Source organism: Triticum aestivum, chromosome 5B (assembly GCF_018294505.1).
Source record: "Triticum aestivum cultivar Chinese Spring chromosome 5B, IWGSC CS RefSeq v2.1, whole genome shotgun sequence".
Taxonomy (NCBI): Eukaryota; Viridiplantae; Streptophyta; class Magnoliopsida; order Poales; family Poaceae; genus Triticum; species Triticum aestivum.
Window position 1 is genome coordinate 336362519 of NC_057807.1, and position 18036 is coordinate 336380554.

The window sequence follows — 18036 nt, forward strand, 5'->3', positions numbered from 1 at the left end:
CTCTCTTTCGCTTACTTTTTTCTGTTTGCTTATGTGTTGGATTACTTGTTGCCATGGCGCAAGATAATACCAAATTGTGTGATTTCTCCAATACCAATAATAATGATTTCCTTAGTACTCCGATTGCTCCTCTTAATGATGTTGAGTCTTATGAAATCAATGCTGCTTTGCTGAATCTTGTTATGAAAGATCAATTCTCCGGCCTTCCTAATGAAGATGCCGCTACCCATCTAAACAACTTTGTTGATTTGTGTGAGATGCAGAAGAAAAAAGATATGGATAATGATATTGTTAAATTGAAGTTATTTCCGTTTTCACTTAGAGATCGTGCTAAAGTTTGGTTTTCGTCTTTGCCTAAAAATAGTATTGATTCTTGGAACAAGTGCAAAGATGATTTTATCTCTAAGTATTTTCCTCCCGCTATGATTCATGCTCTACGCAAACGCCAAATAACATTTATTTAGGTTTAACACTAATCTCAAAAGTATAGGGAGTGTGCGATGCTGATCATATCAATCTTGGAACCACTTCCAACACACATCGTCACTTCACTCTCAACTAGTCTTTGTTTATTCTGTAATTCCTGTTTCATGTTACTAATATTAGCAACCGAACAAGTATCAAATACCCAGGGGCTACTATAAACACTAGTAAGGTACACATCAATAACTTGTATATCAAATATACCCTTGTTCACTTTGCCATCCTTCTTATCCACCAAATATTTAGGGCATTTCCGCTTCCAGTGACCATTTCCTTTGCAGTAGAAGCACTCAGTTTCAGGCTTTGGTCCAGCTTTGGGCTTCTTCACGGGAGTGACAACTTGCTTGCCATTTTACTGGAAGTTCCTTTTCTTTTCCTTTGCCCTTTTTCTTGAAACTAGTGATCTTAGCAATCATCAACACTTGATGCTCTTTTCTTGATTTCTACCTTCGTCGATTTCAGCATCACGAAGAGCTCGGGAATCGTCTTCGTCATCCCTTGCATACTATAGTTCATCACGAAGTTCTAGTAACTTAGTGATGGTGACTAGAGAACTCTGTCAATCACTATCTTATCTAGAAGATTAACTCCCACTTGATTCAAGTAATTGTAGTACCCATACAATCTGAACACATGCTCACTGCTTGAGCTATTCTCCTCCATCTTTTAGCTATAGAACTTGTTGGAGACTTAATATCTCTCAACTCGGGTATTTGCTTGAAATATTAACTTCAACTCCTCGAACATCTCATATGGTCCATGACGTTCAAAACATCTTTGAAGTCCCGATTATAAGCCGTTAAGCATGGTACACTAAACTATCAAGTAGTCATCATATTGAGCTAGCCAAACGTTCATAATGTCTGCATGTGCTCTTGCAATAGGCCTGTCACCTAGTGGTGCATAAAGGACATAATTCTTCCGTGTATCAATGAGGATAATCCTCAGATCACGGATCCAATCCGCATCATTGCTACTAACATCTTTCAACTTAGTTTTCTCTAGGAACATATCAAAAAATAAAACAGGGGAGCTAAACGCGAGCTATTGATCTACAACATAGACAAGCAAAATACTATCAGGACTAAGTTCATGATAAATTTAAGTTCAGTTAATCATATTACTTAAGAACTCCCACTTAGATAGACATCTCTCTAATCATCTAAGTGATCATGTGATCCAAATCAACTAAACCATAACCGATAATCACGTGAAATGGAGTAGTTTTCAATGGTGAACATCACTATGTTGATCATATCTACTATATGATTCACGCTCGACCTTTCGGTCTCAGTGTTCCAAGGCCATATCTGCATATGCTAGGCTCGTCAAGTTTAACCCTAGTATTCCGCGTGTGCAACTATTTTGCACCCGTTTTATTTGAACGTAGAGCCTATCACACCCGATCATCACGTGGTGTCTCAGCGCGAAGAACTTTCGCAACGGTGCATACTTAGGGAGAACACTTATACCTTGAAATTTAGTGAGAGATCATCTTATAATGCTATCGCCAAACAAAGCAAAATAAGATGCATAAAGGATAAACATCGCATGCAATCAATATAAGTGATATGATATGGCCATCATCATCTTGTGCTTGTGATCTTCATCTCCGAAGCACCGTGATGATCACCATCGTCACCGGCGCGACACCTTGTTCTCCATCGTAGCATCATTGTCATTTCGCCACCTATTGCTTCTACGACTATCGCTACCGCTTAGTGGTAAAGTAAAGCAATTATAGGGCAATTGCATTGCATACAATAAAGCGACAACCATATGGCTCCTGCCAGTTGCCGATAACTCGGTTACAAAACATGATCATCTCATACAATAAAGTATAGCATCACGTCTTGACCATATCACATCACAACATGCCCTGCAAAAAAAAGTTAGACGCCCTCTACTTTGTTGTTGCAAGTTTTACGTGGCTGCTACGGGCTGAGCAAGAACCGTTCTTACCTACGCATCAAAACCACACCGATAGTTCGTCAAGTTAGTGTTGTTTTAATTTTCTCAAGGACTGGGCGTAGCCACACTCGGTTCAACTAAAGTTGGAGAAACTGACACCCGCCAGCCACCTATGTGCAAAGCACGTCAGTAGAACCAGTCTCGCGTAAGCGTACGTGTAATGTCGGTCCGGGCCGCTCCATCCAACAATACCGCCGAACCAAAGTATGACATGCTGGTAAGCAGTATGACTTGTATCACCCACAACTCACTTGTGTTCTACTCGTGCATATAACATCTATGCATAAAACCAGGCTCGGATGCCACTGTTGGGGAACCTAGTAATTTCAAAAAAATTCCTATGCACACACAAGATCATGGTGATGCATAGCAATGAGAGGGGAGAGTATTGTCCACGTACCCTCGTAGACCGAAAGCGGAAGCTTTAGCACAATGCGGTTGATGTAGTCGTACGTCTTCACGACCCGACCGATCAAGTACCGAACGCACGACACCTCCGAGTTCAGCACACGTTCAGCTTGATGACGTCCCTCGAACTCCAATTCAGCCGAGCTTTGAGGGAGAGTTTCGTCAGCACGACGGCATGGTGACGGTGATGATGTTTCTACCGACGCAGGGCTTCGCCTAAGCACCTCTACGATATTATCGAGGTGAAATATGATGGAGGGGAGGCATCGCACACGGCTGAAATAGATCAATAGATCAACTTGTGTGTCACGGGGTGCCCCTAGCCTCAATATATAAAGGAGGAGAGGAGGGGAGGGGCCGGCCCTCTCTATGTAGTAGGAGTAGGAGTCAAGGAAAGGGAAAAGAGAAGAGAAGGAAGGAGTGGGCGCAGCCCCTCCCCCTAGTCCAATTCGGACTAGGCCTTGGGGGGCACGCAGCCTCCCCTCTCTCTTTCCCCTAAAGCCCAATAAGGCCCATATACTCCCCGGCGAATTCCCGTAACTCTCCGGTACTCCGATAAATACCCGAATCATTCGGAACCTTTCCGATATCTGAATATAGTCGTCCAATATATCGATCTTTACGTCTCGACCATTTCGAGACTCCTCGTCATGTCCCCGATCTCATCCGAGTCTCTGAACTACCTTCTGTACATCAAAACACATAACTCATAATATAAATTGTCATAGAACATTAAGCGTGCGAACCCTACGGGTTCGAGAACTATGTAGACATGACTGAGACACGTTTCCGGTCAATAACCAATAGCGGAACCTGGATGCTCATATTGGCTCCTACATATTCTACGAAGATCTTTATCGGTCAAACCGCATAACAACATACGTTGTTCCCTTGTCATCGGTATGTTACTTGCCCGAGATTCGATCGTCGGTATCTCAATACCTAGTTCAATCTCGTTACTGGAAAGTCTCTTTACTCGTTCTGTAATGCATCATCCCGCAACTAACTCATTAGTCACATTGCTTGCAAGGCTTATAGTGATGTGCATTACCGAGTTGGCCCAGAGATACCTCTCTGACAATCGGAGTGACAAATCCTAATCTCAAAATACGCCAACCCAAAAAGTACCTTCGGAGACTCCTGTAGAGCACCTTTATAATCACCCAGTTACGTTGTGACGTTTGGTAGCACACAAAGTGTTCCTCCGGTAAACGGGAGTTGCATAATCTCATAGTCATAGGAACATGTATAAGTCATGAAGAAAGCAATAGCAGCATACTAAACGATCAAGTGCTAAGCTAACGAATGGGTCAAGTCAATCACATCATTCTCCTAATGATGTGATCCCATTAATCAAATGACAATTCATGTCTATGGTTAGGAAACTTAACCATCTTTGATTAACGAGCTAGTCAAGTAGAGGCATACTAGTGACACTATGTTTGTCTATGTATTCACACATGTATTATGTTTCCGGTTAATACAATTCTAGCATGAATAATAAACATTTATCATGTAATAAGGAAATAAATAATAACTTTATTATTGCCTCTAGGGCATATTTCCTTCAACGCCACCCTCCTATGTTGAGCTATGCATCTTCGGTTGCTTGTGCTACCCTAGCATCGCTTCCACTGCTCTTCATAAGCTCGCACCTCGGTCTGTGGCCTGCATCTTTCTCGGCTATCCTCCCAACACGAAAGGCTACCACTACTATGATCCTATCTCACATAGGGTGATCACTTCACGACATGTTTACTTTGATGAGATGGTTTTTCCGTTCCAGTAGGTACCTTTGGATGTTGCGGCCTTGCCCGCACCCGGTGACGGCCGCCCCCGCGCCTCTCTTGGGCCGCGTCCCGGCTTTGAGGGTGCCCCCCCGCACCACGGGTCGAGTCTCTCCCCGATTGGCTGCCCTAGGGGCCGCACCTCCCTCGGCGCCCATGACGCCCCTAGCGTCCCCGGCCTCGACCCCGCTGGCAGCCTCGCCCGCCGCCTCGCCCGTGGTGGCCTCGCCTGCCGCCACGCCGATGGCCTCGCCCACCGCCTCACCGGCGGCCTCGCCCTCGACGGTCACAGAGGAGGCGAGTTCTTCTTTGTCCTCGCCCGTCTCCACTCCGGACCTGCTGCCCCGCCCGATGACTCGCTCTCGGGCTGGCACCCCTTCGCCTAAGCACGCGGTACCCCAGCAATGAGTACCTTCTCGCTGCTTCCGCCTCTGAGCCATCTCCTCTCCCATCGCTAGCTCGAGCCGCCCTTCGGGATCCTCATTGGCTCGCTGCGATGCAGGAAGAGTTCGACGCGCTCCAGCAGAACCGTACCTGGCAGCTCGTCCCTCGGCCGCCCCGTGCCAACATCATCATGGGCAAGTGGGTCTTTTGGCACAAGACTCGTCTGGATGGCACTCTCAAGCGCTATAAAGCTCGTTGGGTGGTTCGGGGTTTTCGGCAACGCGCGGGCATGGACTTCACCAACACATTTCCCCGGTTGTTAAACCGGGCACGATCCACGCCGTGCTCCAGCTAGCCGTGTCACGAGCATGGCATGTGCATCAGTTGGACGTGTCCAATGCCTTCTTGCACGGCCACCTGGCTGAGCAGGTGTTCTGTGAGCAGCTGATACGTCTCCAACATATCTATAATTTTTTATTGTTCCATGCTATTATATTACCTGTTTTGGATGTTTATGGGCTTTATTTTATACATTTATATCATTTTTTGGACTAACCTACTAACCGGAGGCCCAGCCGGTATTGCTGTCTTTTTGCCTATTTCAGTATTTCGAAGAAAAGGAATATCAAACGGAGTCCAAACGGAATGAAACCTTCGGGAGCGTGATTTTTAGAACGAACGTGATCCGGAGAACTTGGAGTGCGAGCCAAGAAGCAGCCGAGGCGTCCACGAGATAGGAGGGCATGCCCACCCCTCCTGGGCGCGCCCCCTGTCTCGTGGACCCCTCGGGCGGCCACTGACGTACTTCTTCCTCCTATATAAGCCTACATACCCCAAAAACATCCAGGGAGCCACCGAAGAAATATTTCCACCATCGTAACCTCCTGTATCCGCGAGATCCCATCTTGGAGCCGTCGACGGCGTTCTGCCGGAGGGGGAATCCACCATGGAGGGCTTCTACATCAACACCATAGCCCCTCCAATGAGTTGTGAGTAGTTTACCATAGACCTTCGGGTCCATAGTTATTAGCTAGATGACTTCTTCTCTTCTTTTGGATCTCAATACAATGTTCTCCCCCTCTCTTGTGGAGATCTATTCGATGTAATCTCTTTTTGCGGCGTGTTTGTCGAGATCCGGTGAATTGTGGGTTTATGATCAAGTTTATCTTTGAATAATAATTCAATCTTCTCGGAATTCTTTTATGTATGATTGAGTTATCTTTGCAAGTCTCTTCGAATTATCGATTTGGTTTGGCCTACTAGATTGATCTTTCTTGCCATGGGAGAAGTGCTTAGCTTTGGGTTCAATCTTGCGGTGTCCTTACCTAGTGAAAGAAAGGGTTGCAAGGCACATATTGTATTATTGCCATCGAGGATAAAAAGATGGGGTTTATATCATATTGCTTGAGTTTATCCCTCTACATCATGTCATCCTTCTTGATGCGTTACTCTGTTCTTATGAACTTAATACTCTAGATGCATGCTGGATAGCGGTCGATGTGTGGAGTAATAGTAGTAGATGCAGGCAGGAGTCGGTCTACTTGTCACGAACGTGATGCCTATATACATGATCATGCCTAGATAATCTCATAATTATTCGCTTTTCTATCAATTGCTCGACAGTAATTTGTTCACCCACCATAATACTTATGCTATCTTGAGAGAAGCCTCTAGTGAAACCTATGGCCCCCGGGTCTATCTTTTATCATATAAGCTTTCAATCTACTTTTATTTGCATCTTTATTTTCTGCATCTGTATTATACAAAAAATATATTTATCTTATCATATTATCTCTATCAGATCTCACTTTCGCAAGTGGCTGTGAAGGGATTGACAACCCCTTTATCGCGTTGGTTGCGATTTCTTTGTTTGTTTGTGTAGGTTCGTGGGACTTGTGAGGAGCCTCCTACTGGATTGATACCTTGGTTCTCAAAAACTGAGGGAAATACTTACACTACTGTGCTGCATCACCCTTTCCTCTTCAAGGAAAACCAACACAAGCTCAAGACGTAGCAGCAGCCCACCGGCTTCGTCGATGCCACGCATACAGATCATGTGTGCTTGCTCTCCCGTTCACTTTACTGGTTGAAGCAGGCACCTCGAGCCTGGTACCAGCGCATCGCCGCCTTCCTGCAGACGCTCGGATTTACATCGACTCGCTCCGATGCGTCCCTCTTCGTGTATCATCACGGAGTTGACACGGCCTACTTGTTGCTGTACATCGACGACATCATTCTGACGGCATCCACTGTCGCGCTCCTCCAGCGGCTCACTGCTCGTCTTCATGATGAGTTTGCCCTGAAGGACTTGGGTCCTCTGCATTATTTCCTTGGCATTGAGGTGGTTCGACGGCCAGATGTGTTCTTCCTGCATCAGCAGCGCTATGCCCATGAGCTTCTCGATCGAGCTAGCATGCTTAACTGCAAGCGCGCTCCCACGCCTGTCGACACCAAGGCCAAGGTTTCCGCTTTGGAGGGTTCGCCTGCATCTGATGCAGCCTTCTACCGCTCCATTGTGGGCGCCTTGCAGTACCTGATCCTGACGCGCCCCGACTTGCAGTATGCCGTTCAGCATGTCTGTCTTCACATGCATGCTCCGCGCGACTCTCACTGGACTCTGTTGAAGCGTATCCTCCAATACATATGCAGCACCCAGTCCTTGGGACTTACGCTGATGACCTCCGCCTCCACCGACCTCGTCGCCTACTCTGATGTGGACTGGGCTGGCTGCCCGGACACACGGTGCTCCACCTCGGGGTACTATGTCTACCTTGGGCCGTCCCTGATCTCTTGATCCTCCAAGCGACAACCCACCGTCTCCCGCTCGAGTGCCGAGGCTGAGTATCGAGCAGTGGCTAACATCGTTGCTGAATGCTCTTGGCTCCGTCAGCTGCTTCAGGAGTTGCTTTGTGATGTTCACAAGGCCACGCTCGTCTACTGCGACAATGTATCTGCCATTTACCCCTCCGCCAACCCGGTCCGCCATCGTCGAACGAAGCATATTGAGCTCGATATACACTTCGTTCGTGAGCAGGTGGCTCTTGGACGCATACGGGTCATCCACGTCCCGACGGCGCAGCAGTTCGCCGACGTCATGACGAAAGGACTGCCTACTTCTGTCTTCGAGGAGTTCAGGTCCAATCTTTGCGTCTCCGGCGACGCTTCGACTGCCAGGGGGGGTGTTGAATATATGTCTTGTGCATGTATATTGTATAGCCTGACCCACCTTCTAGTCATTGTATAGTTGAGGTTGTGGCCCACTTTATACTCCATATATACGTGCGCTTTGCACCGATCAATACATAGTGAAGCATTGCAAAAACAATCGTTTCCAACAATACTACCATTATAACCAGCCTAACACGAAACCGAGGAAACACACGAAACCGCGAAAAACACGAGGGAAAAGGACAGAGGATACATTTCCGGGAACATTTGCAAGAAAACTCCATAAAAAGCAGATTTCTGCAACCACATTCTCACCACTTGTCGTCTTCAAGACGAAAAAGCACCATCCCACATGAGGGTTGTGTGAGTGGAAAAACAGGCCCGCCGCCCGCAAGGCCATTGTCACTAACTCACTATGGCGCGTCGACCGAGGATCCATAGAAATGGAAATGGATCTTCGGGTGAAAATATACTTTCCTCATGTAGAAATACTCCAATTTAAATCGGAAATGCTAGTCAGATCCTATTTCACTCCTAAAGAGCGGAATAAGGATCAATTTCTTTTGAGGGGTAATAAGGATCAAATGCACATCCCGTGGCTACCTGTAGCTTCTTTGGGCCGGCCCATTCAGCTCCCCTAGAATGGATTTTTCTGTTCTTTTCTTCTTTCCGGTTTTCATTTTCTGTTTCATCATTTTCTATTTGTTTATTATGTCTTAACATTTATTCTTACCTTTCTATTGTTAATTTTTATTTGCTACCATTTTCTAAAGTCGTGGACATGTTTTTAAATTTGGAAACATTTTATCTAATCCAAATCTTTTTTCCAGTCTGGGAATATTCGTCAAATAGGTGAACATTTTTTCAATGCGGAAATGTTTCTAAAAAGCCAGGGAGATTGTTTCATACTATACGGGAACTTTTTTAAATCCATGACATTTTTTAAATCCAAGAATATTTTCAAAATTCATGAATGTTTTTGAAAAATCCTTTAAAAAGTCCAAATTCATTAAATTTTTATTTCGAAACATTTTTCTTGAAAATCAGGAACATTTTTAAAATTTTACAAAAAACGAGTGTTTCTAAAATACAATCTTATTTTCTGGAATTGTCGATTTTTTTCAAAATTCACAAATATTTATGAATACCTGATTTTTCGAAATTCATGAATATTTTAAAAATTCTATAACGTTCTTTAAAGTTCTTGAACCTTTTCAAAACTCATGAAAGTTTAATACACTCCTAAATATCTTTAAAATTTCATGTATAAAATTCGTATACTTTTTAAAGTCAAGATTTTTTTCCAAATTTATGATTTTTATACTTAGTTAAATAAATAGAAGAAGGAAAAGAAAAAAAATTAGAAATAGGAAAGGGGTGAAATGGAATAATTTTTTTTAGAGTTGCAAATGGAATAAAAAGGAAACAAGAAAAAAGGCGCCCACCCGCACTGGGCCGGCCCAAAGCACGCGTGTGAGGTGCATGATAGTGCTCGCTTTAGTTGTTGATTTGGGCATTCGAAACTTGATGATTGTTTTGGATTGCAGAAGTGTGGTGGATGACATTCATAGAGGTACTGGTGGTAAATATGAGAACATCAAAGACTTATCATGTTGAGTTCCAATAGTTTTGCCTCTTGCTCCTTTGTTCATTGGAGTAGAGAATGTAATTTTGAGGCTGATTCTATAGCCAAACATGCTTTGTCATTACCAAGCAGGGGCGCCACGTGTGGCTACTTGAGCTCCATGATCCTGTAAATTACTGCAAACTTGCATCTTTTTAATAATAAAGTTGAGCATGTTCCTTAAACCAAAATTCAATGTGTTGTGGATTGTTTATGAGCACTCCGGATGCTGCTATACATCGCTTATCATGTCACTTTTTAGGGCATGTACAATGGTGCTATCTTAGAAGTGCCACGTAGGATAAATGTTGAGTTGGATGAAAGAGAAACCACACAAAAAAGACTTTGTCTTCTCTTAATTAATAGATGATCTCTTAGCAATAAATCTCTCACTAGATTTTTAGGAATATCTAGTTACTAGAGAGACAACCAATTGTACATCGTAGTTTTTTGTCATCTCTAAATTATATGGCGGTATTAAGATAACTCTATTCGTATCAATCACTATACATGCCCTTAGCGCTCGCCTCTAGTGTTTGTGAAGTGGGCCACGGACCAGTAAGAACATCCATGAAATTTTTTCTTCCGGTTTTACAACATGCCTACTGGTTCTCTCCTGATTTTTTGTCTCGTTTTTTCTAGTGTTTTGTGGAGTAGTTTTTCTGTCCCGTTTCTTTTTGGTTTACTTTTTCAATTTATTGTTTTCCTTTCCTATTTTTACCTTTTTTATTTTTTTGCTTCTTTTCGTTTTTCTTTCCTTTTGATCATTTTTTGTTCAAAAAATATTCGTGTGTGTTTAAAAAATATCATAAAAACTACTTCATAATGTATTAACAAATATTCATCGTGTAATGAACATTTGATTTCCTTGATTCGGTTCACGGCAGCGGATAACGCAGATCAAGGTACCTGTGGCCAATGACAACAATAGGATGAGGTTGGCAACATCTATATGAGTAGATGTGTGTGATTAGTTAAGATAATTCTAGCCGAGCGCAACATAGGTTTGCAACGCCAAATTGGACGATGAAATTCGTGCTTCATGTTGGACAGTTCAAGCTCTTTTTCATCTGAAAGAATTCTTCTTGTCGATTTGATCCTGGTGGCATGAGGGTTCAGCCAGAGGGAGCTCCAATATGTTGGAAAGGTTCAACTGCGCTTTTACATGGGGCGAGATACTAGACACGACCCAGTTAAATTGTGTTGTACTGATTCGAATGCCTTACGTTGATAAACTATTGGATGCGCCACATGGTATACGTGGGAGTTCTGATCAATAAATAAAAAGAACTCATCGGTGTGTCACTTGCAAGTTGCGACGAGAACCCGCCTAGGCGGCAGCGACGGCCGCCGGCCATGTAGCGTGGCGAGGTTGTCGAGGATGAGGATGTCGCCCTTGCGCCAACGGAACTGGATGCTCTCCTCCTCGATGATCTCCTCGCACCGTTGCACGAAGCTCGCTGGGATCTCGGTCCCGTCGGCCGCCGTGGCCGAGCTCAGGTCCTTGCCGTGCATCCCGACCAACGTGTTGAACCACATCCTCCGTCCCTTGCGCCCTGGGAAGACGCGGGTCAGCGTGCGTGGACCCAGGATCGTCTTCACGCCACCGTCCTCAAGCCACTCCACGCCCATTCCTAGTGCCTTTGCCCTGCAAACATCCCAAACCACCTATTATTATGATTTTTTTTTTTGCAGAGGCTTGCTCTTTGAGAACATATACAACCAGAAATTGCTTTTGAAGGCCAAGCTCCATGAAGGCCTCCAAATAAAAATTAAAATTCGTGAAAATTCATATTTTTACATTTCAAAAAATTCGGAAAAACAAATACAGAGATAGATGAAAGCATAGCGCACAAGTGTGTAAATTTTCAGGACGAAATACGTCGAAATGAGGGTTGTGCAAAAACGAAAAATCTGGGGCATTTTAACACATGATACTATTCATCCTCTTAGACCATGAATTTGTTTTTTTGTACAGGTCACGGTTCAACGTATTTCATCCTGAAAATTTACACACATAAGCCTCACATCTTTGTTTACTTGTACATTTTTTTAGCTTTTTTTGAAACCAAAATTTTTGAATTTTGAATTTTTCAAAAAATCAGCCTCCTTGGAGGCCGAGAGCAAAAACGCCATTCTCATATACAGCAACATACTTAGTTTTTTACTCTTTTTGTGTATTGAATTTAGTTTTGTTTACTTATGTAGACGTGTGGATATCCATTTCTCACCGGAGCACAAAATTTGATGATATTGCTACTATTATATTAGGTGACTTTCTATTTTTAAGCTTGTGCCTTTTAAAGTCTTAATCACTCTTTTAAGCTTTCAAACCAATATTTAATTTTTTTTATCACCACTCCTATTTCATATGTAAAATCTGATTTTTGCTGAAGCTGCACACTTCTGGAGAACAAGGTTAGGCTCTATTTATGTGTAGTTTTAGGTGACTAGGGTTTATCAAATACTTGGAAGACTTAGAATTAGGAAAAGCAAAATCTTCATTATACAATTTTTAAACCATATATGTGTGGAAAAAAATCACAATATTTCACTTATCCTTCAGTTTATTTGTAAGATAATGAATTCCCCATGTACTCTTTGCTCACTTGAGATATCTTCATGTCTAATTGTTTGGGCTTCAGAAATGTTTATTAACTATGCATGGTTTGCTGAATCAAGTGAAGTAAATCTAGAAGATTTGTAGGTCCAAATATAATTTTATTTCTATCTTATGCAAGTGCCACTCAAATGCGCACACTGGATCTGCCCCTGGTCTTTCCTTTAGCCAGAGCAGCGAGATTGGTGACTTGATATATGAATAGCTTGGGTGGGTTGCCAAGGAGGTATTTTTATAGCATGGACAATAGACTAGGTTCCCCATCAGTGCTTCTCCACCTCTCTCTATTGATTCAGACTATCTTTCATTGTGGTGTGGTGTCCTGGACGTATTTGATTGTATGTAGAACCGAGAATAAACTATCATGTGTGCGGTTGTATCGGCTTAATGTTATGATAAAATTAAGAAAAGATGCATTATCAAAAAGAACTCATGGATAACCTCACAATAAATAAGCATGTGAATCTATAGGATTTCTCACCATGCATGTACCCGCTAATCATTGGAGTGGCAAAACAATTGGGTAAAGAAACAATTGTAGTCCTTATGTCCATGTATACAAGGCACTTAATCTTTTCATAACCAATTTTTAGTTTCTTTTACAAAAAATAGTAACATATACAATACCTAATAAATACAGTATGAAAATTTATGTCATGATAGTCTAGTGGTACTGCTTTAGTAGTGTAAATGTTAATATTTTTCTATAAACATAGTCAAACTTAAAACAATAGTAGGTGGCTTTGTATAAGGGGAGAGTACTTCAAAAAATTATCGTATTACCATACTTAAAAACTTATATAACTAAATCGTGCTAGGAAGATCGTGTAGTTAAATACAAGCACAAAAGTGTACTATGCAATCCGAAATTCAAAAAAAAGAAGGTAGAACACACCTCCACATTATTGAAAATGGTGGAGATATATTTATAACATATGAAGCGCATGCAAGATTGCTCTTTTGAAATATGTCTGCCTTTTAAATGTTATATTTCTATACATTTTAATTTCTTTATGATCATTCCAATTTCCAATTTTTGGATATTTTATCAAAAAATTAAAATAACTAATTCTAAAAAATGAGCAAAACCTTTCAATTTACAAGTTTTGTAAATTAAAAGGCATTGCTACTTTTTAGGCGACTGAAAAATAAGTATTTCTACTAGTATTTGATCTCTCGCCGAGATTAAAGATTCTGTACAGAGATGAGAAGATCTTCATCGAGCGGCTATGACCTTCTGAAACTCGTAAACAGAGGAAAAACAAAGGGAAAAGATTCCCTTCAACCGATCTACTTTGTGCGAGCGTCCGCCATCTATATGTCCGTCGGATGGAATCTTAATCAACGGTGAGGAGCTAATCCCTTTGTGCCCACTTTCTGCAACTGGTCCATTGTTTCAGAAAGTGATTCTGCAACTAGCCCCTTGTTGCAAACTGGCCAACGGCTAGATACTGTTGCGGCTCACACTAGGGAGGGCAATATTTTCTGCAACATGACCCATGTTGTAAAAAAATAATCCCGCAATACAATCTATGTTGCATAAAAAAATGCAACATAACTCATGTTGCAAATGTTTTCCGCAACAAGACCTTTGCTACAAAGTAGAGAAAGACGTTTGGCCGATGGATTGAATCAAATCCAATGACTCACGATACTGTTGCGGCTCACACTAGAGAGCACATTTTCTTTCTGCAACACAAACCATGTTGCAAAAAAAAAACGTCTCGCACTACAACCTATGTTGCAAAGAAAAAACCCGCAACATAACACTTGTTACAAATGTATCCGCAACAAGTCCTTTGTTGCGAAGTAGAGAAAGACGTTTGGCTGACCGATTATATCAAATCCAACGGCTCGTGAGCCCACAGATCTTTTAGAAACATCCGCCGGCGAACGCGTGGCAGTCCCGAGAAAGATTCCCTTGAAACGATCTAATTTGTGCGAGCGTCCGCCGTCTATATGTCTGTCGGATGGACTCTTAATCAACGGTAAGGAGCCTAACCCCTTTGTGCCCACTTTCTGCAATTGACCCATTGTTTCAGAAAGGAATTCTGCAACTAGCCTCTTGTTGCAAAGAAAAAAATGCAACATAATCTTGTTTAAAATGTTTCCGCAACAAGTTCTTTGTTGCGAAGTAGTTAAAACATTTGGCTGACCGATTGTTTCAAATCCAACGGCTTGTGAGCCGGCGGATCTTTCTAAAAGATCCGCCGACAGACGCGTAGCAGTCCCAAAAACAAAGGCAAATCGTGGTAGCCGCAAGCCAGCAAGCTGACGTGTATTTACCTCGTCTCTGCTTCAGACTTGTCTGACGTGCCGAAAGCGTCTTCCCATCCTCTCCCTCTCATGGACCCGGTGTTGTTGTTGCTCGGCGCCGTGAACGTGTACCGGAGCCCCTTGGCGTCCAGCTCCTCCACCATCTCCGGGAACTCCTCCAGCGCTCGCTCCGTCACCCGGAAGCTCGGCACGAACGGCGTCTCTCCGCCCTCCGGCGGCGGCACCTCACAGAACAGTATCACCTTCCCCGGGAACTCCTTGATCTGTACATCAATTGATCCAAACAAAACCCAGACATCGATAATCACTTCACAAGGCCGGCATGCTGTACTGTTGCAGATCATGGCATGGCATGGGATGTATGTGTGGGCTCACCAGCACCATCTCGTGGTGGAAGTAGACGCTCTGCTCGAGGGGCCCCTCGTTGGCGGTCCAGATGCGGCCGTGGACGTGGGTGCGCGGCGCGGGGCCAACGTACCTGATGTCCGGCCACCCCAGCGCCTCCACGACTGCGTCGAACTCCGCCGCGTCGCGGACATCGAAGCCGCGCAGCAGAACGGCGCTGTTGGTCACGACCTTCTCCTCCAGCCATTGCCTCTTGGCCTTCACAGCGGCCACGAGCGCCTCGTACCCAGTGCCGCCGTCGTCTTCGCCCGCACCTTCCGTTGACGGGCCCAGGACCAATGGCATCTGCTTGCCATCGATGGTCTTCTGCCCTTGGCACTCGCCGACAACGAAGGAATCGCCGAGCTGCGACGTGGCCATATCGCTGGCGGCGAACATTGCGTTGTTGATGCCGACCTTGGCTTCCAGCAGTTGCCTGTTCGCCATCAGGGCTGCCATGAGAGCTTCGTAGTCGCCGGCTCCGCTGCCACCTCCGTCTTGTTCTGAGGTGGCTTCCATGGTGGTTCCTTACAAAATTACTGTCTGCAACTCTGCCTCTCTGTTGGAAAATACTACTAGTAACTTGGGATAACCAGAAGATTGCCTCTCGTACTTTTAAACTGGGGACTTCAAGGGGAAATGCTGGTTTATAAAGCCGTCATGGTCAACAAGGCTGTACGGTAGTTCCTCGAGTTTCAAAGGTGACGTACGTACGTACTCCAACTTATCAGTGATCCCTTCAAACGAAAAATACTAAGTGCATCGAGGATTAAACAAAGGTAGTTTGTCGTTGTACTAAAAGCGACTGGTTTGTTGGCTTCATGTGCTGCAGAAGAGGCTCTGCGGTGGACATTTGTCACCTCTAGTTCGAGTAAATGGACATTACACGCGGTTTGATTTTTGGAACCATCTAAAAACCATGACTTAATTTTCAGTGAAGGAGCCTAGGCCCTGTTTTTGACATGACACGGTCAATTTTGCAGGCACCAAATGATATTAAAATCGCTATCATTGGCTTGAAAGAAAGACAATTGGATACAGTCCAAAGCAAAGGTTCCGGTAAAACCTAGAGAATGCTTCCCCAAGATTCCCTTTAGGTCCTACTCAGGTAGAGATTGGTATATTAGCTATTTGGTTCTACCTTGGCAAATACAAAATCAGATTTGGCCTGCTGCCGTGTCATCATAGCTTAATTGGGGGATATAACTCGGGTGCCGTCCGGATGCCACGTGCACCTTCCAGATGCAAATGCAAATGTATTTGGAGCAAGATGGCTCGTTTGGGTCTACTCTGGATTTTGCAGGTGATGACATGTGGTGGCTCCAGGGATGGATATGGGCGAACACGGCTTGCATGCTCCCTCGGCGTACTCCCATCTGTGCTCCCCGGCAGGCATCGGGGGGTGAAAACGTGAGGCGAACCGTTGGATGTAAAACTAGCATGCACGGCGTGAGAGCAGGCCAGCCGCGTCCGGGTATGGGCATATGGCCACACTTCTGAATCGCTCGTTTCAATCTACTCGGGGTTTAGGAGGCGATGCCATTTGATGGATTCAGAGATGGATATGGCTCAAACCTCTAGGTCAAAATGACGTCCTAACACACTTTATCTATTTTAGGGAGGTCTAGGGTGCATCTAGATCATTAGATGTGCACTAGCTAGAGCACATTTAAGTATGACAACATAATGTATTTGTTACTTTCTTTATTAATCCTTGGGGTTTTTTCTCTTGTCGCTTATGTACCCGCACGTTCAATTAAGCCTTTGTCTCAATAATTGGGTTAGGCATTTTTAACTTGTGTGAAAACCCCTACGAAAATTAACATCTCCTCCCGAGAAATGGACCATCCTAGCATGATGTTTTAGTTTTTTGGTGGGACAAAAAGAAAAAAAGGACTAAAAAGTCGATGCGGCCCAAGCAAACCTCATAAAACCGCCCGCAACGCGACAATAGCAAGCGCCGAGCAACACAATACGATGAAAAATGGCCCACATAGCACACACGGCGACAATGCACACACAAGGCCACCCCGAGCAAGCCCCACTGCTCAAAACCCTAATCTTGGAGGAAAAGACCAAACGGTTCAGGGATTAGTGTGATCTAAGTAATTCTCATCTTGATGCCGGACCTCGTGGCGAGATCCGTAAATATCCTAGAACATATACATCATCAACATTGACTAACGGAGTTACAATACCTTGATTCTGAAATGCGGTTGGTATGTTGTTATTGTCATCGATGCCATGAGGAATAGATTTGGTCATGTCACATCTAGATGCGGTTTACCGAACCTGTTTGTTTTTCAGCTCGTTTAGTTACATTCATTTTCGGTATAGATGTATGTGTCTTCAGAACATGACATAATTGAGAAGTTATACCATCCATTCTAGTACAGAAGGCTATATAGATCTTTTCTAAAGTCAATCTATGTTATGCTTAACCAAGTTTATATATAAAATAGCATTGAATATCCAGATTTACTTTTCTTTTTTTGAGCGATAATATCCTTATCACTACTAGGAAAAGGGCTATAGATAGGATTGATACTAATGGCGCACCAGGTAAGTAGTGCGCCACTACTATATACTAATGGCGCACCGGTTGGAGGTGCGCCATTAGTATGGAAGACACTAATGGCGCACCAGGCACATGGTGCGCCACTAATATTTTTTTTTTCATTTTTCCATACACTCTAATGGCGCATGGTGCCAAAGTGCGCCATTACTAGTTCTACCAAGTAATGGCGCACCTTGTAAGCAGTGCGCCATTAGTATATAATTTTTTTTTACTTTTTTGCAAAACTGCTAATGGCGCACCGTGTATATTTTCATGGACACTTTTTGATCTCGATCTCGATCCCACCCGCATCCTCCCCCGCTAGCTCCACCGCCGCCGACGACCCACCGCAACCCTCCCCCGCTCCACCGCC

General features: G+C 43.9%; 1 protein-coding gene across 1 annotated transcript; it reads right to left on the bottom strand.

The window, feature by feature from the left end:
- Positions 1–10917: 10917 nt before the first annotated feature.
- Positions 10918–15625, bottom strand: LOC123116079 (clavaminate synthase-like protein At3g21360). Its single transcript, XM_044537084.1, has 3 exons — positions 15098–15625; positions 14732–14985; positions 10918–11473 (listed from the first exon to the last, which is right to left on the bottom strand). The coding sequence occupies exons 1-3, from the start codon at positions 15623–15625 to the stop codon at positions 11128–11130; spliced, it is 1128 nt and encodes a 375-aa protein (XP_044393019.1). The 3' UTR covers positions 10918–11127.
- Positions 15626–18036: the final 2411 nt, after the last annotated feature.